This window comes from Eublepharis macularius, chromosome 2, assembly GCF_028583425.1.
Source record: "Eublepharis macularius isolate TG4126 chromosome 2, MPM_Emac_v1.0, whole genome shotgun sequence".
In the NCBI taxonomy this organism is placed as follows: Eukaryota; Metazoa; Chordata; class Lepidosauria; order Squamata; family Eublepharidae; genus Eublepharis; species Eublepharis macularius.
Window position 1 is genome coordinate 352401 of NC_072791.1, and position 26042 is coordinate 378442.

The 26042-nt window shown below is 48.4% G+C and overlaps 1 protein-coding gene across 1 annotated transcript in view; it reads right to left on the reverse strand.

Annotated features, from left to right (window-relative positions):
- Positions 1 to 20345, reverse strand: part of LOC129324901 (4-trimethylaminobutyraldehyde dehydrogenase-like) — a 29689-nt gene extending 9344 nt beyond the window's left edge. The window contains exons 1-5 of the mRNA XM_054972346.1: positions 20165 to 20345; positions 16696 to 16841; positions 6431 to 6560; positions 5590 to 5724; positions 4906 to 5102 (exon numbers count right to left, since the gene is read on the reverse strand). Coding sequence (XP_054828321.1) covers positions 4906 to 5102; positions 5590 to 5724; positions 6431 to 6560; positions 16696 to 16841; positions 20165 to 20345 — 789 coding nt within the window. The remainder of the gene's footprint in view (positions 1 to 4905; positions 5103 to 5589; positions 5725 to 6430; positions 6561 to 16695; positions 16842 to 20164) is intronic.
- Between the last annotated feature and the right edge of the window lie 5697 nt (positions 20346 to 26042).

Genomic DNA, 26042 nt, shown 5'->3' on the forward strand with positions numbered 1-26042 from the left:
GATAATTGGCTTGCCAGACGCAGCGCCACAGGTTTCTATGTGTGGAAACACAGCGTGCGCAGGGTGGCCTCAGCACTGCTTTAAGGAGCCCACTGGCACTTCCACTGGCCTTTTTGTTCTCCTCCAGGATCAGCTCAAGCGGCTTCCTAACCCAAATGATGGAATAGCTCACAAAAGGGGGATGATGGGCCGGATGTCTTAAGAGCAAGAGCTGAGGCCTTGTGGAGTGTTCTGAGAATGACGGTCTGACTCGGGGTCCAGTTGGTCACACAGGCCTCCTTCCGCATCTCTAGTAGCCACCGAGGCCCTCCTCAGAGGAGAGCTGGAACAGGAGCTTCTGCTAATGACACCGGCCGGCAAAAGATCCACAGCATAGTTAGGCAAAGGAATAAAAGCTTTTACCGGGAAAAGGGTCAGCCCGTTCCTCTTTCATTTGAGTCTCAGAGAATTCTGGGAACGGCACTTCTTTCCCCCCCTGAAATAATCTGGGGGGGGGGATTCTTTATTCCCTTTGAGGTTGGCTTTAGGATCGGTTTCTGGGGGCTTCCCTGGCTTCTGGGGGCTCTGAGAGATCCAGCACCGACACAGCCTTAGCTAGCACCCCGATAGTCTTCTTGGTTAAAGAGGTGTTTGGGTTGCTCTGCGGCTATTGTCCCCTTCTCCCTTATCAGAATAGTTATCAGATCCCCCTGAGCTCCAGGAGGTTTCAGCAAGTCTGAGGCTGTTCGACTGCACCAGGGAGAACTCTCTTCCCCCTGTTTTAGGGAGGAGAAGGGGGTCCCCGTCCTCCTTGGAGATGAAGCCGTCTGAGGATTTGCTGAAATTCTCCATGTCTTCCGTTGCCTCAGCCATTCTGTCCTCAGGAGGGGGAGAGAGAGAGAGTGTAGGGGGAGAGTAAGCAAAAGGGAGGAAAGAAGGTAGGCAATCTTTTTGTGCTGCCTTAGTCTATCAGGGTTGGTGCCTTGCCCCACATGTACCCCAGAGGATGCTTCATTCAACAAATAAACAACTGTTGGTGGTCCCTGGCCTCGACCAGAGCCAGGGCCTTTTTGGTCCTGGCACTGACCTGGTGGAACTCTCTGTCTGAGGAAACCAGGGCCCGGCGGGATTTATTATCTTTCCGCCGGGCCTGTAAGACAGAGATCTTCCACCAGGCATATGGTGGAGGCTAGGTTGGGCCGCCATTGGCCACACTAAAGATCTGTCCACCACCCCACATATGAGCCAGGGCTTGAAAAGCAGTATTTTATCATCACCATCTGAAGAGAAGCTGTATTGTATAAAGTTGTTTTAATGTTATTTGTATACTGTTTTATCTGTTTTTAACTGTATTTATGTAATTAGAAATGTACTCCACCCTGAGGCCTCCTGGCTGGGAGGGCGGACTAAAAATCTAATGAATGAATGAATGAATGAATGAATGAATGAATGAATGAATGAATGAATGGGGAGCATTCAGAAAATGGGGGTGGGTGGAAGAGAGGGTGTCTCCCTGCCTTGTTCCACGGTGGAGTCCCGCCTCCCTGACTGCTCTGCTGCAGCCATGAGGTGCTGAGCCCAGGCATCCACCATCCTTAATTGCACAGAGGATCTTCCCGCCAAAATAAGTTGCTGACAAAGAGGCGTTGCCTGAGGCGGTCGAATTATGCAGAGGAGTCTTGTTGCCACCTCTGCTTGTCCACCACTGGCTGCTGTTGGCAGGTCTGCGCCTGCTCATCCACACTGGGGAGGTGTCACGTCCCCCCATTTTTGGGAGGAGAAGGGGTCCCCATCCTCCTCAGAAATGAAGCCCTCCAAGGCTGTGTTGAAATTCTCTGTGTCTTCTGCTGCCTCAGTTGCACCTCCCTCAGAAGGTGGGGTGGAGGAAAAGAGCAGGCAAAGAATGGAGGACAGGGGTGTAAGGAATAAGTAGAAATATGCAGAAACAAGGGGTCACCATAAGTCAGTTGTGACTTGAGGGCATGCGCGCACGCACACACACACACACAAAGTAGAAATATGGCTATTGACAGTCTCCTGCTGAATTGTAGGGGCTTTCTGAGCAGCTGCTACCAAAGGCCTACTCTCCCTGGCAAGGCAGGAAACACACTGAGGAAAGCAGGTGACTCCCCCCGGGAGACAGGGAGCCTAGAAGAGCTTCACTCCTGCCTCCTTGAATGGCAGATGGCCCATGTCTCCCATGTCAAGATGCGCACCCCCCTCGAGCGATAACTCTGCAGCCAGGACGCTCACTGGAGTCACGCCAGTCTTGGCCTGTCTACACTGACTCCCCATCAGTTTCTGGGCACAGTTCAAGAGCCGAAACAGACGAGATGAGTTCCCTCAGTTCAACCTGGGTTGAATTGCCTCAAGGTTTGATGGGAAATGTAGGCATTTCTCCTTCCCGTCGCTCAGAGGAGGAGGGGGGAGGAGGAGGGCTCCTCTTGCCCGGCCGCTGCCGTTCTCAAGTGTGAGGGACTCGCAGAGCCTGGAAAGTGGCGGGGGATGCTCTTAGGCTGGGGTGCGGTGGCAGCGGCGCTCTTGCTGCTGCCACTCGCCGCCGCCTCTCTCGCCGCTGGAGAAGGAAGCCGAGAGGAAGGAGGACGAGAGGAAGAGGCTGGGGTGGGGCGGGGGGCAGCTGCAGCAAGAGCGCCGCCGCTGCCGCGCCCCAGCCTAAGAGCATCCCCCCGCCACTTTCCAGGCTCCTCGAGTCCCTCGCGCTTGGGAACGGCGGCGGCCGGGCAAGAGGAGCCCTCCTCCTCCCCCCTCCTCCTCTGAGCGACAGGAAGGAGAAATGCCTACATATCCTGTCAAACCTCGAGGCAATTCAGCCCAGATTGAATGGAGGGAACTCGTCTCGTCTGTTTCGGCTCCAAGGTACTGGTGTTCACCTTTGAAACCCTACACACCTGTCTGACCTCTATGTAGGTGTATTTTATTCTATTGTATGTGCATTTTAACTTGTTTTCAGTTGTTTTAATGATTTGTTCTGTTTGTTTTTCATGGTTTTTAAGATGTTTGTTAAATAAGCATGTTTTTAGTCTCTTAGCTGCCTTGATGGCCCTGATGAGGGCAGAATGGTGGGGTATGCATTTTATAAATAAATAATTATACTTCTTAATAATTACAGATTTAATAATGACGATTGCTTTATCAAAATTGGTACTGCCTAATCTGACTGGCACCCTGGACAGCCCAGGCAGGCTCAATCTTATCTGGTCTCAGAAGCTAAGCAGGGTCGGCCTTGGTTTGTAATTGGATGGAGGACCTCCAAGGAAGACCAGGGCTGCAGAGGCAGGCCATGGCAAAGCCCCTCTATTAGTCTCTTGCCTTGAAAACCCCACTGGGGTCACCATAAGCCAGCTCTGACTTGAGGGCACTCTTCACTACCGCCATCTGACTGGCAAAAGCCCCCCCCCGGCTTCACGCAGCCCACGACCTGATGCTTTAAATGAGGGGTGCCAGGCTGCAAACCAGGATCTTCTTCAGGGAAAGCAGATGCTCGGCTACTGAGTCGCAGTCCCTCCTCCACTGATCAGTCAGAGCACTGGGGGGAGTTTGAGCAGTGCTGAGCTGGTCCATCAGATGCAGCCCCCATGCATAAAAGCATCGTGAAGAGTTCAGGGGGTCCGGGGGGGGGGCTTTGCAAAGGACCGCCTGCCCCCAAAGTCGGTAGCTGCCGCCAGTTCCCCTACTGACTCCTAGGCAGAATCTGGGGAAAGAAGGTTCAAGCCATACAGGACTGGATCTGGGTGCCAGCTGTGCTCAATCCCAGCCAAAAAGCTACAGGGGGAGCAGGGGCCTTAACTGGCTTGAGCTGAATAAAGCTTAAAACCTCACACACCTGACAGAGTCACTCTACCAGCAAACGCAGCATTTCGCCCAAAAGTTTCAGGGCTAGTTGTAGGTCCAGGACATCAAGGGTAGGATCCAGACTTGACACCAAACTCGAGAAAAAGGGATAATCCAACTGACCTTCCTTATCTTATATTTGCCAGTGGCCTGGGAGGCTCTAGTTGACCCACCAGGTCCCCGCAGGGACATAATAGGGTGACGCTGCTTCTGTGTCATGCCCAAAGGGCATTGCACCAGCGCCTCCCGAGAACCGAAACTAAGTCCGGAGAAGCCAGTGGGCGGAATGCTCCAGCTTGGGGTTTCCTGTTTTCCCACCACAAAGGCTTCAGCCTTGCCCTTGGGGCAGAGACCACGCCTGGAGGCGTCTCTGGAAATGAGCTCACACCGAATTCACAGGCATCGCCATCGCGCGTTTCCACTCTTGTCAAACAGGTCTAACGTTTGAGTGCCGTTGTGGGCCCCAGCAGGCCTGTTTCTTCACCTGCAAATGGAAGATCTGTTGCCACGCAGGACTGGAACTGCACCTCGTTCTCCAGTGTCACCCTGGCAATAACCATTCAGTTCTCTTCCAACGGGGATTCCAAAGGAAGGACAGGGAACGATGTTTATTGCATGTATTATCCTGGTTCTACTGCGTTACTTTCTAACTTGGGATTCCAATTGCATCGCGCTGCTTATTGTATGTATTTACACTGTTTGGCTGGATTGTTGCCTTCCTTTGAATTTTGTAATCTGTCTTGAGTCTCAGCAAGAACTGCTTTCTCCCCTAACTCAAGCACTGTGTCTAAAAGTAGTGTGGAGAAGTCAGGCATTAGCTCTCCCTATCTGAAACTGACTCATATATCACTTCCTACTAACATCTACCACCCTAGCGAATTCGGCACTAGTAAGTGGCAAAGAGCACAAGGTCTGTGGCGCTCCTGAGCTGGCCTTCACACCCCATGGATGCGCTTCAGGAGATGACAGGCCATGCTGGGGGGAGCAGGCTTTGCCACCCTCAGACCCCTTGGAAGCTACAGGGGGGCTCTCCGACCCTGGGGATTCAGTGGTCCTAACATGAGCACTTATTACCTTGATTCCTGTAGACACACTTCCAGTGAAAGAGACCTTGGACACACTTGGGTGTTGGCACAGGAACTGGCCCGTGGCAGCTCCACCTTGCACCACGTTGAAAAGTCCGCTGGGTAGGCCAGCCTGGCTGTAGATCTCGGCCAGCAGCACAGAAGAGATGGGGGTGCAGGGAGAAGGCTTGAAGACCATGGCATTACCTGGGGGACCCAAGCCACAGGATTAAGGGGAAGCGAAAGGGCACCGTTCGCCTCTTCTAGACAGGAATCAGGAGGGAAACTAAACAGAGAGGGCTTGGGGGTACCCCTCCCCCCAATCTCAGCACACCTCCGTCCGGACTTTAATAGGTTAATGTGGGCCAGCCTCAGCCTCCACTAAGACCAAGGCAGTCCAGGGCCCATCGACTCAGCCTCCGGAAAGTGGTGCAGCCAGATCATTGCCAGCCCTACACATAAATAATTTTTATTCCGCATTTTTATTGAAGGTCCACAAAGTATCCATTACATTTGTTCTGTCCCTCCTCAGCTGGTCTTTTAAATTATACACTTCTGGGTGCCAAAGAGAGTCAAGATGGCAGTACAGAATTTTGTGCCATGGCTCACCCAGCGGGTGTTGTTTCTTGACTTTTGCCTCTGGGGCTAAATGACCCCAAAGGTCCTCATCCCTAAACCAGAGCCAGTTCTTTACCACAAGCCAAGGCAGGGGCTGATTTCCAACAGGCAATCTGGAAAGGGTAGTTCCAGGCACCAATCCCAACACACACCCCGAGAGGCTCTCTTCTGGTGTAAGCGAAGGATCCTCCCGGGAGCTGGATGTGCTGACCTGAGCAGGGACAAGAAAGCAGAAAGAGTGTGAGCTGCGCAGAGCGGCAACCATTTTTAGTATTCCAGGCAGCCAGAATTCAAGAGATGTTGGTCAGTACAGGGAAGCCCTGCAGAGCAAGGAAGCAGGAGGCACGGGGAGGGGATGCCGGCTGGCTCCATTCTGTGTGGCCCACTGTGAGACACTTTCACTTCTCAGGGAGGCACTGGCCACAAACACTGTGCTTGTCCCACCGGGAAAGGCTCCACTTCCCAACGCTGCAGTTCAGGTCAGCTGGTCTGTGGGCTGGGAAGTGGTGAAGGTCATTTTCTAGGTCACGCAGCTAACAAGTATACGTTACAGCTCTGTGTTGTGCACAGAGCAAAGCACAAGCAGATTAAAATAACATAGAGGAGTGCTGTGGCGGTGTGTGTGCTGGCTCACTGCAGAGTGATTCCGCAGTAAATAATAAAAGAAAAGCACAGGGTTAAGGTTTAACATAGTAAAACCATAGTTGTGACCTGCATTGGGGACTGTAAGCCTAGTAGAAGAACTGGTTTCTGGGCACCTTAGCACAAATGGAATTTACAAGAACTCGATAAGAAAAGTCATACATTTTAAATGTAGTAATTCCTCCTAGGGAAATAACCAGCCCTAATGAAGGCCTAGAGATATTATTGAACTAGTTGGGGACACGTAAAGAACCCAGCGAAGCACAGCTTCTCACCTGCCAGACAGCCAGCTAAGCCTGCAAAATATTGCAGACTTTGCCAAGATATGTCAACATCCACCAAGGCTTCAAAGATGGACTTCCCATTATTGATTGTTTCCACGGTAGCAATTTCTTCCCTCCGTTCCTGGAATTTGAACACATGCACAATATTTTCCCACCTGTGACAGTTCAGAATACACCAGAAGCTGATGGAACCAGTCCTAAGCATCTTGGAGGCACTTTGCTCCTCTTGCCCACCCAAAGAAAACCAAGACAATCCAAAGTGTGTCAGACCGACCGAGGCACCCACCTGGGAATTTGCCTGACCCTCAGGGGCAGCCTCTTTCTATCAGAGCAGCTGTCCTGAAATATGCAGATTCAAAAGGGACCCCAGGCACATGGAGGGTGACTTTCCCTTATCCTGTGACAAAAAAGGCCTATCCCAATATATCTGTATATATTGGCCATATTATCTTAATTGATTGATTAATTAATTAATTAATAGTCTGCCTTTCTCAATGATGGATTAAACAGTGCAAGCGAAATATAATCAACAGCTTCGGCATTCACTGAGCAAAGTACAATAATGAACAGCGCTTAGGATATTCAGTGAGCAGGTACAACAGGATGCAGTAGCAGACAATTTGAAAACAAGCATAAAGCTAAGCACAGAGATGAAATCTTTCCGAAACCTACAAAAGCCAGTGTCGAGACTAGAGTGTCACGGCACGATCTGGAAACCCGGGTTCAGCCCCCCACCGTGCCACGGAAGCTCCCTGGGTGGCTTTGATCGAGGCACACACTCTTCAGCCTAACCTACCTCCCAGGGCTGTTGTGAGGATAACAGGGAGAGAGGGAGGATGACGGAAGCCGCTTTGGGTCCTCATTATGGAGGAAGGCAGTATATAAGCAAAGTAAATTAATACATATAGGGGAAGAAAGGGGAGATAGATAAAAGGGGTGTTTTTAGTGGGTTTGAAGGCGAGAGGGTTGTTGGGAAAGGTGGGGGAGGGGGAAAGAGGAAATGGCATGGGGGAGGGGATACAGGGGAAACCCCCAGCAAACTCATGCAGGTTCCCCACAGGCATGGCTCAGCCAGGCCCAGTTGCCGACAGAAGGACAGACAAAGGTAGGCAGAAAGGCAAGAAGGAACCAGGGAAAGAGGGAGAGGCCAGGAAGGGAAGGGGACATGGCGAGGGAGGGGGGAAATGAGATGCCCGAGCAAGTCCCTGCAGGTCCCTACTTCTATATTTTTAAAGGTCATGCAATGTTTTAAACTCAAATGCAACTGCTCTTTAACTGAGGAGCAACACAATTTTAATGAAGATATCAGTAAATTGGGTTTAGTATGGCAGCTTCGGGAATATATGTTGCTGGGTCAACAGTGGTGTGAGGTGGTTTTGCTTCCAAAGATCAATTTCTGTGGATCGCCTCTGGACAGAAAAGAGCTGAGAGTTCTCTCTGGAAACTTGCCCACTCCAGAGGGAAAAAATCATTAAGCTTCAGGAGGTAGATGAAGCTGGAGTCTCCAGTCCCTGGTGTGGGCGGGGGATTCCCTGCTCCTGCCCCTCGCCACCACTCACCTGGCTGCTGGTGGGGAAAGGCATGGAAACAGGCCTTACGGAGTGTGCTCCCAGCATGGTGCAACAACGTCAATCCCAGGAGAACCAGCCTGGTGCAAAGTGCAGGAGCACTCCTGGGGCCTGCGTGATGACACAACTTCTGGAAGTCACATCATCGCATCACAACGGAAGCACGGCATGAAGACGACCTAGAGCTGAGTGCCAGGTCCAGCCAGGAGGATAAGGGGACCTGGCAGCCCTAGACGGAGCACGCACATCACTCCCCTTCTGCAGTCACTCCACTGGCTTCCCATCAGTTGCCAGGCTCAATTCAAGGTCATGACTATCTCATTCAAGGCCCATTGTTGCCTGAGCCCCTCACATCAGTGCAGCTGCCTCTCCTTCTGTCTTCCACCACGGCAGCATCGCTCATCAGGACAGGGCCTTCTGCAGAGACCGCCCTGCAGTTGGGCAAAACCAACAGCTGCCCGTTGACCCTCTTTCTCTGTGGTGGCCCCCACCTTAGGGAATGGCCTGCCTGAGGAGGTCAAAAAAGCCCCCACTCTCCTGGCTTTCTGCCTAGGCAAAACTGAATTATTCAGGAGGGCTTTCTACTCATATTATAGGGCTGTGCCACGAGAAATAGCTCAGAGAAGCCTCAGTACAGACCATGTCACTGGGTACTGTCTGGTGAGGGAGATATGTTGCTATCGGGTGGTTTCCACTTTGCTAAAGATGGCATGTTAATTAGCTATGCTTTGTTTCAGAAAGGTTTTATCTCTCTGTTGGGTTTCATGCTCGTTTTCAAATTCTCTGCTACCATACCCTATTGTGTCTGTTCACTGAATGTCCCTGTTATGACCTTTACTTTCTTTTGGCTAGATTTTTCCTTTTATCTTTCCCTTAACACCCTCTGGGTAGTTTGCTGCCACCAGGAATACTATATTCCAAGGTATTTTATTTAAGTTTTCCCTTTGGTAACGTGTTTAAGCGTCAGGCTCCTTCGTGGTTCTATGTGGCCCTGAGGATAGGAATGGGATATAACAATGACAGCTACTCTGGGATATAACAAAACAAAATAAATGTTTATTTTTCAAGAAGCGTATTGGTTTCATAAAAGTAGTTCTTAGTTCTTAAAGTTGCTTCATTTACTCTCATTCACACAGATCTCTTCTAAGGCTTCACACACAGTTAGCCTCTTTCTCTAACTCAGTATTTGTCTCACAGAAATGCTTAAAACTCCTCAGGCAGCCCACAGCTGGCCTCCCTTTCCCTGACTGAGTGTCCTTTCACAAACAGGCTCAGTTCAGGTTCCACACAGGTCATATTTCTCTCATAAAACACTTCAACGTACTCAGGCAGCACACAGCCGGCCTCCCTTTCCCTGACTGAGTGTCCTTTCACAAACAGGCTCAGTTCAGGTTCCACACAGGTCATATTTCTCTCATAAAACACTTCAACGTACTCAGGCAGCACACAGCTGGCCTCCCTTTCCCTGACTGAGTGTCCTTTCACAAACAGGCTCAGTTCAGGTTCCACACAGGTCATATTTCTCTCATAAAACACTTCAACGTACTCAGGCAGCACACAGCCGGCCTCTCTTTCCCTGACTGAGTGTCCTTTCACAGACATGCTCAGTTCAGGGTCCACACAGGTCATATTTCTCTCATAAAGATTTCCATATACTCAGGCAGTAGCACACAGCCGGCCTCCCTTTCCCTGACTGAGTGTCCTTTCACAAACAGGCTCAGTTCAGGTTCCACACAGGTCATATTTCTCTCATAAAACACTTCAACGTACTCAGGCAGCCCACAGCTGGCCTCCCTTTCCCTGACTGAGTGTCCTTTCACAAACAGGCTCAGTTCAGGTTCCACACAGGTCATATTTCTCTCATAAAACACTTCAACGTACTCAGGCAGCACACAGCTGGCCTCCCTTTCCCTGACTGAGTGTCCTTTCACAAACAGGCTCAGTTCAGGTTCCACACAGGTCATATTTCTCTCATAAAACACTTCAACGTACTCAGGCAGCACACAGCCGGCCTCTCTTTCCCTGACTGAGTGTCCTTTCACAGACATGCTCAGTTCAGGGTCCACACAGGTCATATTTCTCTCATAAAGATTTCCATATACTCAGGCAGTAGCACACAGCCGGCCTCCCTTTCCCTGACTGAGTGTCCTTTCACAAACAGGCTCAGTTCAGGTTCCACACAGGTCATATTTCTCTCATAAAACACTTCAACGTACTCAGGCAGCACACAGCCGGCCTCCCTTTCCCTGACTGAGTGTCCTTTCACAAACAGGCTCAGTTCAGGTTCCACACAGGTCATATTTCTCTCATAAAACACTTCAACGTACTCAGGCAGCACACAGCTGGCCTCCCTTTCCCTGACTGAGTGTCCTTTCACAAACAGGCTCAGTTCAGGTTCCACACAGGTCATATTTCTCTCATAAAACACTTCAACGTACTCAGGCAGCACACAGCCGGCCTCTCTTTCCCTGACTGAGTGTCCTTTCACAGACATGCTCAGTTCAGGGTCCACACAGGTCATATTTCTCTCATAAAGATTTCCATATACTCAGGCAGTAGCACACAGCCGGCCTCCCTTTCCCTGACTGAGTGTCCTTTCACAAACAGGCTCAGTTCAGGTTCCACACAGGTCATATTTCTCTCATAAAACACTTCAACGTACTCAGGCAGCACACAGCTGGCCTCCCTTTCCCTGACTGAGTGTCCTTTCACAAACAGGCTCAGTTCAGGTTCCACACAGGTCATATTTCTCTCATAAAACACTTCAACGTACTCAGGCAGCCCACAGCTGGCCTCCCTTTCCCTGACTGAGTGTCCTTTCACAAACAGGCTCAGTTCAGGTTCCACACAGGTCATATTTCTCTCATAAAACACTTCAACGTACTCAGGCAGCACACAGCTGGCCTCCCTTTCCCTGACTGAGTGTCCTTTCACAAACAGGCTCAGTTCAGGTTCCACACAGGTCATATTTCTCTCATAAAACACTTCAACGTACTCAGGCAGCCCACAGCTGGCCTCCCTTTCCCTGACTGAGTGTCCTTTCACAAACAGGCTCAGTTCAGGTTCCACACAGGTCATATTTCTCTCATAAAACACTTCAACGTACTCAGGCAGCACACAGCTGGCCTCCCTTTCCCTGACTGAGTGTCCTTTCACAAACAGGCTCAGTTCAGGTTCCACACAGGTCATATTTCTCTCATAAAACACTTCAACGTACTCAGGCAGCACACAGCCGGCCTCTCTTTCCCTGACTGAGTGTCCTTTCACAGACATGCTCAGTTCAGGGTCCACACAGGTCATATTTCTCTCATAAAGATTTCCATATACTCAGGCAGTAGCACACAGCCGGCCTCCCTTTCCCTGACTGAGTGTCCTTTCACAAACAGGCTCAGTTCAGGTTCCACACAGGTCATATTTCTCTCATAAAACACTTCAACGTACTCAGGCAGCACACAGCTGGCCTCCCTTTCCCTGACTGAGTGTCCTTTCACAAACAGGCTCAGTTCAGGTTCCACACAGGTCATATTTCTCTCATAAAACACTTCAACGTACTCAGGCAGCACACAGCCGGCCTCTCTTTCCCTGACTGAGTGTCCTTTCACAGACATGCTCAGTTCAGGGTCCACACAGGTCATATTTCTCTCATAAAGATTTCCATATACTCAGGCAGTAGCACACAGCCGGCCTCCCTTTCCCTGACTGAGTGTCCTTTCACAAACAGGCTCAGTTCAGGTTCCACACAGGTCATATTTCTCTCATAAAACACTTCAACGTACTCAGGCAGCACACAGCTGGCCTCCCTTTCCCTGACTGAGTGTCCTTTCACAAACAGGCTCAGTTCAGGTTCCACACAGGTCATATTTCTCTCATAAAACACTTCAACGTACTCAGGCAGCACACAGCCGGCCTCTCTTTCCCTGACTGAGTGTCCTTTCACAGACATGCTCAGTTCAGGGTCCACACAGGTCATATTTCTCTCATAAAGATTTCCATATACTCAGGCAGTAGCACACAGCCGGCCTCCCTTTCCCTGACTGAGTGTCCTTTCACAAACAGGCTCAGTTCAGGTTCCACACAGGTCATATTTCTCTCATAAAACACTTCAACGTACTCAGGCAGCACACAGCTGGCCTCCCTTTCCCTGACTGAGTGTCCTTTCACAAACAGGCTCAGTTCAGGTTCCACACAGGTCATATTTCTCTCATAAAACACTTCAACGTACTCAGGCAGCACACAGCTGGCCTCCCTTTCCCTGACTGAGTGTCCTTTCACAAACAGGCTCAGTTCAGGTTCCACACAGGTCATATTTCTCTCATAAAACACTTCAACGTACTCAGGCAGCACACAGCCGGCCTCTCTTTCCCTGACTGAGTGTCCTTTCACAGACATGCTCAGTTCAGGGTCCACACAGGTCATATTTCTCTCATAAAGATTTCCATATACTCAGGCAGTAGCACACAGCCGGCCTCCCTTTCCCTGACTGAGTGTCCTTTCACAAACAGGCTCAGTTCAGGTTCCACACAGGTCATATTTCTCTCATAAAACACTTCAACGTACTCAGGCAGCACACAGCTGGCCTCCCTTTCCCTGACTGAGTGTCCTTTCACAAACAGGCTCAGTTCAGGTTCCACACAGGTCATATTTCTCTCATAAAACACTTCAACGTACTCAGGCAGCCCACAGCTGGCCTCCCTTTCCCTGACTGAGTGTCCTTTCACAAACAGGCTCAGTTCAGGTTCCACACAGGTCATATTTCTCTCATAAAACACTTCAACGTACTCAGGCAGCACACAGCCGGCCTCCCTTTCCCTGACTGAGTGTCCTTTCACAAACAGGCTCAGTTCAGGTTCCACACAGGTCATATTTCTCTCATAAAACACTTCAACGTACTCAGGCAGCACACAGCTGGCCTCCCTTTCCCTGACTGAGTGTCCTTTCACAAACAGGCTCAGTTCAGGATCCACACAGGTCATATTTCTCTCATAAAACACTTCAACGTACTCAGGCAGCAGCACACAGCCAGCCTGCCTTCCTCTGACTGCCACCTTTCTCTCTGCCCTCCCAGTCTCAAACTGCATTCGCTCCGCCCACCCTCTCAGTCATCAACCAATCACATCACTCACTCATCCCTCTCCTTCACCCCACTCTTCACCTAGCTCACACCAAGCATTTAAAGACACAGGCACCCATTTACTTGGAATCATTACAGTCCTAATCGTTGACCATCCCGCATTTGCTCAGTGAACCTTCTGGCTGCTGATTCTGCCCCCCTTCGGTCTCAGTAAGACAGGCAGACTAAGACTGGCACTAACCAGGTTGGTTCAGCCAGGCAGAGCAGGCCTATTTAGAGAGGAGGCAGGGTCCTTCATTACTGGCCACCAGGCAAGTACTTTTCTGCTAGTACACCTCTTCCGTCATGGTTATTTTTTTAAGTCATATTTTTATTTTAAAACATAAATGTACAATAAATTTACAAGTATAACATTACTTATAAAGTACAATGCATAGCTTATTAACAATTCTAATAACTATATACATTATAGAACTCTCTGTCTAGGGCAGTGATGCTCTGTATTCTTGGTGTTTGGGGGGCAATCAGTGGGAGGGCTTCTAGCGTCCCTTCCCCACTGGCTGACCTCCTGAGGACACCTGGTTTTTGGCTACTGTGTGACACAGAGTGTTGGACTGGAAGGGCCATTGGCCTGATCCAACATGGCTCCTCTTATGTTCTTATTATATATAGTCGGTTATCTTATTGATATCTAAAAGTGGGAGTATACTTTGATAGAACAAGTCTGGGGGTTGTATATCCTTACTGTAAATATAATCAAAGAACGGCCACAATTTGTCAAAGCATTGTGATACATTTGAAGATGTGTTTTTTGTTGTAAGTTATCTATTATTGTATTGTCGAAGGCTTTCACGGCCGGAGAACGATGGTGGTTGTGGGTTTTCCGGGCTGTATTGCCGTGGTCTTGGCATTGTAGTTCCTGATGTTTCGCCAGCAGCTGTGGCTGGCATCTTCAGAGGTGTAGCACCAAAAGACAGAGATCTCCCTGTGACACTGAGAGATCTCTGTCTTTTGGTGCTACACCTCTGAAGATGCCAGCCACAGCTGCTGGCGAAACATCAGGAACTACAATGCCAAGACCACAGCAATACAGCCCGGAAAACCCACAACAACCATTATCTATTATTTTTTCAATAAGAAATTGGTCCCAAACTTTTGAAAACCATTGATTTATTGTAGGAGATAATTGTATATTCCAATGTGATGCTATTAATGTCTTGGATACCACTAATAAACTGTTTTTTAAATCACATCTTAGTGCTGGGATTCTTGTATCTTGCCATAAATTTAGGAAGATTGAGGGTTTGGTGGAATTTTATAACCTGTAATATGTTCAATTTGATCTCAGACTTCTTTTCAAAATATATTAATTATGGGGCATTGCCACCACCAGTGAGGATATGACGCAATATTGCCACATTTTTTTCCAACAAAGAGGAGATGTGGTTGAAAAGATTGCACCTAGTTTTTTTGGTGTTAAATACCAACATGTCATGATTTTAAATGTCTGAAGCTTTGTATTTATTGCTTGAGTTTTAAATAAATCAGAGGACCAGACTTCTTGCCATTGATCTTGTGTAATGTTTGTTTCACAGTCTTGTTGCCATTTACTTTGATAATTAAATAGTTTGGGTTTGTTAATATTTATAATAAGTTTATACTTTTTAGAAATGATTCCTTTATTTTTCGTGCCAATGTTTTCTAGTATTTCTTTAAATATTGTTTTAGGGGTGTTTATTATATCCAATAGTTTGATTTGATTTGCCATGTCTGACAATTGAAGATAGGTAAACCGAGGAATAGTGTTGTTTAATTTATTTTCTAATTCGTTTTTAGCTAGTAAACTTCTATGTGATGTTATATCAATTAGTTCTATGTTATCAAGTAATTTCCATTGATTATGAGACAATATTTTATTTCCTGGAGGGAACCACTGTTTTGATAATAAAGTTGTGTGACGTGATATATTAGGGGTTAGTTTTCGTCAGTTTGGTGTAGTGGTTAAGAGCACGGGACTCTAATCTGGAGAGCCGGGTTTGATTCCTCATTCCTCCACTTGAAGCCAGCTGGGTGACCTTGGGCCGGTCACAGCTCTCTCGGAGCTCTCTCAGCCCCACCCACCTCACAGGGTGTTTTGTTGTGAGGATAATAATAACATACTTTATAAACTGCTCTGAGTGGGTATTAAGTTGTCCTGAAGGGCAGTATGTAAATTGAATGTTATTGTTATTAGTCTATATTTATCCCAGATTTTAAGTAGATTTAACAAAAAGATATTATTATTAATTTGCTTTGGACGCTGATTAGGTTTACACCATAAAATTTCTTGGAGGGACCTGAGGGTGCAAAAAAGTTTCTAATAATGCAGTTCATATTGATTCTTCTTTATCCATCATTATTTATTTTATTTTAGAAGTGCAACTGGATTGCAGACAATAGAGCAGAAATGCCATAAGCCCTGTTTGGAGCTTCAGGATATATGCAAAGCTAATCCCACCAGGGGCTGTAGGGGGAGAGAAAGTCATCACAGGGCCTGCAGTATCTATTCTGAGCAAAAGTCATTTGATTACCTGAAGATGCTGACAGAATATCTATTTTCACATAGTGTTACAACGAGGGGGGGGGGTCTAAAATCACGGTTGCCTGTGGCAACGATCGCTCCAGCCCTGGCAACCTCCTCTTCCATGGATGAAGCTCCCCTTCCCCTCCTCGTCCTGCGGGTGCTGAAGGTCAGGTGTTACCCCCCCCCACCTGAACAGACCAGACTTCCTGGGGAAGCAGGAAGATGCAAGGGGGACTGATGCCTGCCTCTGCCGAGCTGCCTGGCAGGAAGAGAGAGAGCAAAGACTGGGCTACTCTCACGAGTTCGCTCTGGGCACCCTCTGCATGCCGGAAGTCCTCAAGGGAAGGAAGGCGTCTTGAGAAGGCAGAAGTGGCCCCTCTCATGGGTTCTGCTGCTGCTGCAAAGTCCTGTGCAACATAAAAGATGGACTCCCCCCTCCTTGGAATTCTCTGCAGACAACGGAGAATTCAAACATCTGGAGGGATTGAGGACAACTGCAAATAATGTTTAGCTAGTCAACTAAGCCAAACTTTGTGGATGTCAGGGTCTTGGCATCCCCTGTCATGCTTCTGCTAAAAGCCGGTGTGAAGGGCTGGGACTCTAATGCTGTTTGAACTTTCTCCCGGTCCCGGGAAAGCTAATCGGTCTGTCTGCTGGAGAAGAACCGCTGTCATGGATACTTAACCTTGGAGCTCCTGAACTTTCTACACCTTCCTTCCTAGTTGCTTTGCTCTGCTTGTTGCTTTACACATGGGGGGTGGGAAGTGGGGACTTAGAACACAGGCAGTTAAGGGGGTGGACATTGGGCTATAGTATAGGCTTGGCGTGGGTTTCCTTATTCCTGGCAAAGTAGCTGTACTGAGTAGCTGTACAGGATTGCTGAACTTGTGGATTATCAATAAAGCTTTAACTCATGCAGTTCTGGACTCATGCAGTGAAGTCATTAAGATCTACCTGTCAGAACCCGACAGCGGACAGCTGGTTGTGAAAATAGCAAGCGCTTCCAACACAGACTCCCAGAAACCTGGGCGGGCCCTGCACTTTGACTACCTACCCGGATGAGACTGGCAGCCTCCCAGAGCGCATTGCCCCGCTCCATGCCCGATTTCTGACTCCATACTTTAAAGGCAGCCTGGGCGCTCTGCACAGCCAGGTCCACCTCCTTCTCACCAGAGAATAGACACTTGCCAATAACACGGCCTGTGGAAGAAAAATGAAAGTCAAGTTCTATGGTTTGTAGACTTCTGAATGACAACAGACACTTCTGTGAGTACAGCTCACAGGAACTGTGTGCTGGACCTCTGGGCTCTCACAGCCGCATAATGCCATATGCATCAGTGCATTTATTTACATTTATTCCTGCTATCTCTGAATGCTCCCTTACAGTTTGAAAAATGACCCAGAGAGAACAAGGAAAGAGGACTTCACACAGCCAGGTACTATACTTAAAACTACAACCAACATTCTGTGACAAGATAATTTAGATTTGGCATGAAGAAAAACAGAATTCTGTGTCAGATATGCCTGCCAACGTATCTGTCATGAAAGTGTTCTGCATATGATGCTGATCCTCTGAGAATACAGTAAGTGTATGTTGTGCTTTGTACGGATAAAATGAAAGCATGTGTCATGCCTCTTGCAGCTAGGCTTGGAGCTGCTTCCTTGATCTCGCAGTTGGCTACTTTCACTTCTGGAGCAGGCTGGAGAATGGCCTTGGAGGCCAGGCGAAGTCTGGGAGTTAAATGTGACTTCTTTCTTTCTTTCTTTCTTTCTTTCCCAGGCTCCTCACCCTTCCCCCCTCCCTGCAGAATCCTAACCATCCCTATCCTAAAGGCGGGAACTTTCCCTACAACTAACCTGACCCTTCATACCCACTTCACTTCTGCCAATTTTACAGTAGTCTGTGCACTGAGCTGATGGGTCTCTAATAAAGCAACTTTAACCCTTGCACTGAAGTGTCTGGTGTGAAGTATTATTGGGATCTAACTGCCAGAACCTCACATTTTAAGGCAACTACAAAATCAAGGAGGTAGAACCAAAAATGTATACACAATTTAAGTATATCCAAAATTTTGCAAAGTGCAAAATATAAGTCATGCAATTCTCAATACCCAAGTAATACAATACAGTTACAACAACCATCAATCAAGAACCAAATCATCCATAGAGATAAATAACAATATACATGTGCCAACTGGTGGAAGAACAAGAGCAATCAAAATTCACAGTTCATATTTCCATATTTCCATTTTGCAGAGGGCAGACCGTCCTCCAGATGGAAACGGAGCTGTAAAGACTCTTCAAGAACAGCCTACGGGTCTTTGGCCAGCTGAGTCTCAATTCCCATTTCGTACGCTAGACTTCCGCATGGGCATACTTCCATAAACTATAATAAAAATATTAATATCATACAAATGGTCTATAACTAATAAAAACATCCTCAACCCTTATTGGAAAGTACTCACTGGTCTCTCACAGTATACAAACACATCAACCAGTTGGTGGAATCCGACGGAGCAAGGCCGTAAGACTCCCCCATCAGTGCAGCACTGTACACACAGCCGTTTAAAGGTACAGTAATCAATGACGTAATAGCAGCTCTTAAACTGATACAAACCAGGTAAAACGATCCTAATACTACAACAGCTGTTAACAAAATATGCAGAGTTTAGAAATAGCAGAACGAAGCCATAAGGCTCCCTAACAATGTAACAGTATATAGAGTTATTTAAAGGTTCAGTGACCAATTATACAAAAGCAGCTCTTAACCGATACAAAGAGGGCAAAAGATATCATGAGTAATCTACGAGAGGAATCCAACAGGGAACTTGTTTCCAATACATACAGGACCGATACTCTCAATTCCCTAGCCTTATGGCAGTGTTCCCTGTTGGATTTCTCTCATAGATTACTCCAACTGGAGACAGAGTGTATATTTTGTGAATAACTGTTGTTGCATCATTATATTTTTCCCCCCTTTGTATCGGTTAAGAGCTGCTTTTGTATAATTGGTCACTGTACCTTTAAATAACTGTCTATATACTGTTACATTGTTAGGGTTAGGGTTCCCTCCCCCGCTCTGCTGGTAGACGGCCAACCACACTACGAAGTTGAAGAAATTCTGGACTCTGACATGAAGAGGGGACATTTGTTTTACCTGATCCTATGGGTGCATTTTGATGAAAGCAACGTGGAGTGGGTAAAGGAGGCCTTCAGATGTAAAGGCCCCTAGACTTGTACGTGAATTCCACAGAACCTACCCTGAAAAACCAGGTCCTTCATGACAGGGGGAGGGCCTTGGGGGAGGCAGTATGTCAGGTATGCCTGCCAACATATCTGTCATGAAAGTGTTCTGCATATGATGCTGATCCTCTGAGAATACAGTAAGTGTATGTTGTGCTTTGTACGGATAAAATGAAAGCATGTGTCATGCCTCTTGCGGCTAGGCTTGGAGCTGCTTCCTTCATCTCGCAGTTGGCTACTTTCACTTCTGGAGCAGGCTGGAGAATGGCCTTGGAGGCCAGGCGAAGTCTGGGAGTTAAATGTGACTTCTTTCTTTCTTTCTTTCTTTCTTTCTTTCTTTCTTTCTTTCTTTCTTTCTTTCTTTTCTTTTCTTTCTTTCTTTTTCTTTCCCAGGCTCCTCACCCTTCCCCCCTCCCTGCAGAATCCATCCCTGTCCTAAAGGCGGGAACTTTCCCTATAACTAACCTGACCCTTCATACCCACTTCACTTCTGCCAATTTTACAGTCATCAGTGTGCACTGAACTGATGTATCTCAAATAAAGCAACTTTAACCCTTGCGCTGAAGTGTCTGGTGTGAAATACTATTGGGATCTAACTGCCAGAACCTGACATTCTGCAGTTGTGCTCTTTATTATGCAATTGTTTAGCATAATGTATCGTATTTGCAGGTGACCACTACTACTAAAAACCACATTCTCCAAAAATACACAAAAAGAAACAATTCTATTTTGCAATCACTGAAGCTCCCGAGAGTTCACCAGGTATAACCTACATGCTTTTAAGAATATCTCAGGGCCAAACTATACAAGATGTTTTTCAGTGAGTCGAGTCTGGGTCTTCTGGACTGCGCTTGCTTTCCTTAAAGTCTGAGCAGGACTGACTAGGCTCATGATTCTATGCATGTTATGCTCCAAAATGAAGCAAGTGACTGGGCTCAGAAAAATGGTGTAGGGAAAAGCAGGTGCCTCTTCCCCCCCCCCCCCGTCCCCCATCTCCGAGGTTCTGAGCCACTGGCCCCCACAGTTAAAAGTGAGAGGAAAGTAAGTTGCACTCAGTGGGTGAATGGAAATCTCTGGCAGATCTAAGCCCAAGCGTTGCCTCATCAGCACAATAGTAGTACCAAATAAATACAACAAGAACTCCTGTGGGGGATTCCTAAGCCACCTGCTGCTGCTGCCTGAACTCTGGCAAGGGATGAGGCAGGCTGTCCCGAGTCTGTCCCTTGGCCGCCCTCCCTGGACTGCACATCCCCCAGCACATCTCCCTTGGAGGCAATTACCAGTTGCTGGTTCATACAGTTCCTCGCTGTGGTTCCCATCCAAAGGCTGGACGCGGGCACCAGCTCGGTAGTTGAGAGGCTGCTGCAGCTGGAATGTGCCAGTAGCAGTGCTCATGGAAGCACAACGGAGCAGACGATGGGCGCCAGGCCGCAGGGACAGCAAGGCAGAACGGAGAAGCATCTGAGCACCAGCCCGTGGGGAAAAGAGGGTGCAGGAAGGAAAGCCTCTCAGTATGTGACGGCGTTTCCCCTCCCAAGGCATCCGAAAGCGAAAAGATCTTGGACGGTCTCTGTTGCCGGTGGCAGGCCTCACAGTGCTTAGAAGGCTGCCTAGAAAAGTACAGATGCTGAAGCCACTTCTGAGCATAACTGACTGTAGACTGTCCAGATCTCTATCACGAAGCCGAGCCCTTTCCTGGACTGCAGGAACTTTTTCCAGGCTGGAAGGGCTAACCACCCATTTGCTCCAGTCACTCTTCTCTCTCAAAGCCAAGGGCTTGCCCCTCTGCAGGTAAAAATGGGGCCGCTATGGCTGTCATGTTCTGCAAACCCAGGGCCTCCCCACGAGGCTACAAAATAAACCCAGAGTGTTCAATGTGTGGGGGAGGCAACTCCCTTGAGGTTCAGATGACATCTGAGCATGCACAGCGATTGCCAGCCACCGTGCTGCAGTTCAGGGGTAGCTGTAGCGATCCAAAGGGCTTAGGGCTGGGTGGCCCAATAACAAGGGGGTGCCAACGGCCATCCCGAGCCTGTGAGCAGAAGCTGCCTGCTGCTGCTCCCTCCCCCTCCTGCCAGCTTCCCCCTCTCGTACCCACAATGGGAGGGTGGTGGTGCAGGGGAAGGAATGAGCAGGAAGGGCAGCCGAAGGGAGGTGAACAGCACAGGTGGGCAGGAGGGGGGAGCTGGGGGGGGGGAGTGGGCAGGAGGGGGCTGGGAAGCAGCAGGTGGGGCAGCAGGTGTGGGGCAGGGGTGCTGAGCAGTGGCAGTGAAGGAGAACGGGGGTTTCCCTTCCCCTGGGACTCCTCATAGGCCATCACTTGTTTTATTCTACTGTATATTTCAGTAGGCTTGTCCTTTAGCTATGAAGTAAAAGGCTTTATTTAAAAAAGCAAACGTGCACCAAGGCCACTCAATGTGCCCCTTAAAACAGTCATTTCTGGGGTTTTAAAATCCTGACCGGCTGAACATCTCCTTGGGAAATGAACACCGCCACAGATCACGGACCTCGGCCTCATGCGATGCCAGTGGCAGAGGAGGGGGCAGCTGAACCCCCAGGGCCCCCCGCTTCTCCCAGGCCCCTCACTGCCAGCAGGAAGCATTTCAGCAAGCATCCCTCCACCCCACCCCACACACATACTCAATTTGGGATGATCAACTCGCTGGCCTACCTCGCAGTGCAGTTCTGGGATGAACCAGATCCACTTTCAGTCCATGTTATAAAGGGCACCTATGACCCTTAAGGGGGGAGAAGAGACTCTGCTGGGGAAGGCTGCAGCACTTGGGCCTGTTGACAGCACGGAAGTAGCAGCAGCTCCTCCGGGCAACAGTTCCCCTGGGTTTGGAACACTGGAGGGGAAGGGGGAGTGAGGGGGGAGGAGAAGAGGAGGGGGCCAGGGAAGGGAGCGGAAGCCGGGAGTCCTTCTTGGGCCTCTGAGCCAAAGCCCAGGGGGGCACCAGGAGATCGACCAGCCAGAGCTTGTTAACGTCGCCCTGGCAACACCCTGCCCCAAGGAACCTGGAATGCCCAGGAGAAGATGGAATCTACCTTGAAGCAAAGTGGATTTTAGTCATTTGAAAATCGTACATCTGTGAAACATGTTCTGTAGAGGTTGTCTGCAGGGAGCATGAATTGACAAGGGCCAGAGACCTCTGGAGTAATTTGCTTTGGGAATCTCTTCATAGTAGAAATCAACAATAAGGGCTGACAGACATGCCCTCGAGCCCCTTATTCTGTGAGCAAGAGGACAGGCTGACTTTACAGGAGACGAAGGTTGGTGAGCACGAAGAGGAAGTGGCGCAGGTGCACGGGTGCGCCACCACCTGCCACCGCATCTTTCCCAGGACAGGTCAACACTGCCCTCTACTGGATGTGTGAAAAAGGGGCCGGTTTTGAATAAGATAAATTTCAGGGTGAAGGGATATGAAAAGTTTAATTTCTGGGGCCGTTTTAAAGGCATTTTGCTATTATCTGCAGGAATTCAATGCATGTGCAAATGAAGGGCAGATTCTATAAATAAAAATGAATCCAGAGTCTGGAAATTTTATCTGAAAGTCTGATATTGCTTGACTTTCCCTTCACTGGCAGTTTTCAAGAAGAGGCTGGATGACTATTTGCCAGGGTCCGGCTTTAGGCTCATCCTGCACTGGGCAGGGGGTTGGACTAGAAGGTCTGTGTGGCCCCTTCCAACTCTGTGATTCTGTGACTTGGCTCCTCAGTTTGCCTGATACGACTTTCTTGTCTCTCAGGGTTGTTTGTCAGTCGGCCAGATTCCTGGGCCTCCTCCTCATACTACTTTCCATAGTCAGCACCCCTACCTATTCCACGCGGGAGTCTCTGGCGGATCCTTCCCCATTACGGGCAGTTCTAGGGTCCTCCTCTGATGTTCAGCAGACTCCAGCTGCCCCCAAAGTGCTCTTGGCCAGCGACTTGTCTCCTGGGTGTCCTTTCACTCAGCTGGCAGAATATTAACATATAATTATAGCCTTTTTGATATTTTCTCCAACCCTCAAGCTTCTACTGAAGTCCGTAACTTTTGTGTTTCAAGATGCACATGGGCCAGACACTTACATTTTTCTAATGCCTGCATCCAAATATTTTGATTGTAACATCTTTTAGAACGCACATCATTTAGAATGCACCAGGGTGAGCTGGGTTACATATTCTTTACTTCAAATCACTCCTATTTCTTCCTCTCACAATTATGTTCTGTGAAGAGGACTCACTTTATCAAGATCCAACGCAAGGCAAAGGTGGTCCACTTAGAGGGCCCCTGACCGTATACAGACATTTCAGGGCAGGTGATATTCCCATTAGTGCCTGTGATGAAACGGCACTTCTCCCATGTGAGAATTACCTGAATTTTCCACTTTGCTTTGTGAATGCGGGATTACACTCTGTGAATGCTCAGAGGTTAAATTCAAACTGCAAGCAAAAGTACCCTGTCAAGAGTTAGACTCCCTCCTCTCCCTTTCCAAGTTCCACCCTGAGAAGGGGGCAATAAAGCAGTGCACCATAAGGAACGCAACCTGCAAAGGCAGCCGAGAGTTGTTGCTTGTAGGCCACAATGAAGTTCCTTGCTCTCCACACCCTGGCCTACTTGGTCAAGGGTGCTGCTGGGAAGAGGAAGCTCTGCCTTTAAGGGGGGGCAGCCATTGTTAGGAGTCCTTCAGGGCAGCCATGGAGAACTTGAGAGAGAAGCAGCCATGCAAGAGGGACGTGCTCAAGAGAGTGGCCCTACACCAGCACGCGGTCTGAGGACAGGGGACCAGCCCTAGGGAGAAAGTAACCAGGAAGATCTTAATCGGAACCAATCTGGAACTGGGGTTGCCAACCTCCAGTTGGGGCCTGGATTTTCCCTGGAACTAATCTCCAGGCCACAGAGATCTGCTCCCTGGGAGAAGACAGCAGCGTCAGAGGTTGGGTTCTGTGGCCTTCTCTCCCTGCTTTGCCCCCTTCTCTCCCAAGGTTCCAGGAATTTCCCAACCCAGAGTTGGGAACTGGTATATTTATCACCACAGAGATGTTAGAGCTAAGGAAACAGGCCACATTTCTAGATATTTGATTTTCCTTTGCTCAGATGATGTATTTTCAAGCTGATCGACTAGTTTTTTGGGGGGAAGAGTGCTATATTCCTCACAACAAAAAATTATTTTTTCTGGAATTGGAGTCATTTGGGTCTCTGCAGCAACAAACAAAACCTCATGATCTGGGTTTGTGCTTACTAAGGTAAAAGAGCGCTTGCATGGTTGGGAAAACCTCTAGCAAGTGAGACATCTAAGTTTCTGTCCTTCCTTTCACGCAGGCAGAGCGGGGGGGGGGGGAGGATTCTGGTACTCCTAAAGAGAGTCCAGTTCAGGCTGAGGGACTGCAACCCCAGCAGTGGCCTGTAGTGGCAGCAGAGAGGAGAGAGGCAGGGACTGGGTGGGATGAAGGGGGTGAAGTCCATTCTGGTTGGGCTCCAGCAGCTAAAGACCAACGCTAGCCGTGCAAATCCTTCATTTCAAGTGAAAAGACCAAGGGTCTTGTTGGAATAGGCGACTCACCCTGCCTTTGGACACTGGGGGGCGCTGCATGTCTCTTTGAACGTAATGTATAAGTCTAGCAATCTGCCACTCTCTTGTCTAAGGTGGGAACGCCTCCTGACTCCTCCTCTCTTGCCTCTGTGCCTCTTGGGAGATCTCACACCTTCCCTCATGGTCTTGCAAAAAGAGAAAGGATGTGAAGCCACCATGCTCCTCATGGAGCCCTTCTCTTTGTCCACAGACCCGCACCTACAGCCTCGCTGCCTAGTTTCAGGCCGTGGTATTAGCCTAGAGAATGTAACTCTTTCGAATAGGATCTTTCCCTTGTTATTACCAGAAGATATTGCTATGGAAGAAATCTGCTACAATAAACTGTAAGTTCTATCTTTCTATGAATTTTGTCTGAGGATTAATTAATGCACGTTTGTAAAGGTTTAAACACTTCTGACTAAATTGTTCTGCTATATTACTCTGCTAAGTTACTAAACTAAATATATAAAATTCATAATCTCTAACAGGTCTAAGGGGTCGTTTTGCCCCTGTGGCATTCTCTTGTCATCTGGGGCGCAAAATCCTCCTCTTATTTATAGATTTAGAAGGTGGAGTGAAAATTGGTGGAAAGAATATTAAGAATTTGAGATATGCAGATGACACCACGTTACTGCCAGAAAATAATGAAGATTTGAAACGACTAATGAAGGTTAAAGTAGAAAGCGCCAAAGCAGAATTACAACTGAACATCAAGATGATGAAAGTAATGACTACTGAAGAATTACACAATTTTAAAGCTGACAATGAGGAAATTGAAATGGTTCAAGATTTTCCATTCCTTGGCTCAATCATCAACCAAAAAAAGAGACTGCAAAATCAGAAATCAGGAGATTGAGACTTGGGAGAGCAGCCTTGAGGGAACTAGAACAGATCCTTAAGGATGTCTCTCGAAGGACCAAGATCAAGATAATCCAAACTATGGTATTCCCCATTACTATGCATGGATGTGAAAGTCGGAAAGTGAAGAAAGCCGACAGGAAGAAAATTGATTCATTTGAAATGTGGTGCTGGAGGAGAGTTCTGCGGATACCGTGGAGGGCCAAAAAGACACTCACCAGTCAGCTAGCCCAGCGCCAGCAGTGCCTTGACAAAAATATCCTGTTGGGACTGCGAAACGGAGGGAATAGTCCTTCTTCTGTTCAAGGGGGATACTGCAGGCCCTCCCCCAAAAAGTCACCCCAATGCCTGCTGACGCCAACAGCAGCTTCCCACGTCTCCCCGTAGTGCCATACGGAATACCACGTCTACTACCCACACTGGCCAACTCTTCCCCCTTATGCCACCCTTGCGCATCCTCCCACCACTTTCCCAAAGAGTCAACATATCTGCTGAGTTTCTGCGGAGGTTGTAAAGTCTCTCTTTTTAATCTGGACGGTGTGGCTTCCGAGCTATTGCTGCTTCAAATGGAGAGGTTTTTTGGACATTAATCCTAATGGGATCAGTTGTGTTCATCTGATGCAGCCAAAGAAGCATGCTTGCGCACCTTAAATACCAGAAAACCTATTGTGGCCTAAACGTTAGTGATCCAGAGTCCACTTTATCAGAGGTGGGCTCTTGCTAAAAAGGTTCATGTTATGTGCCA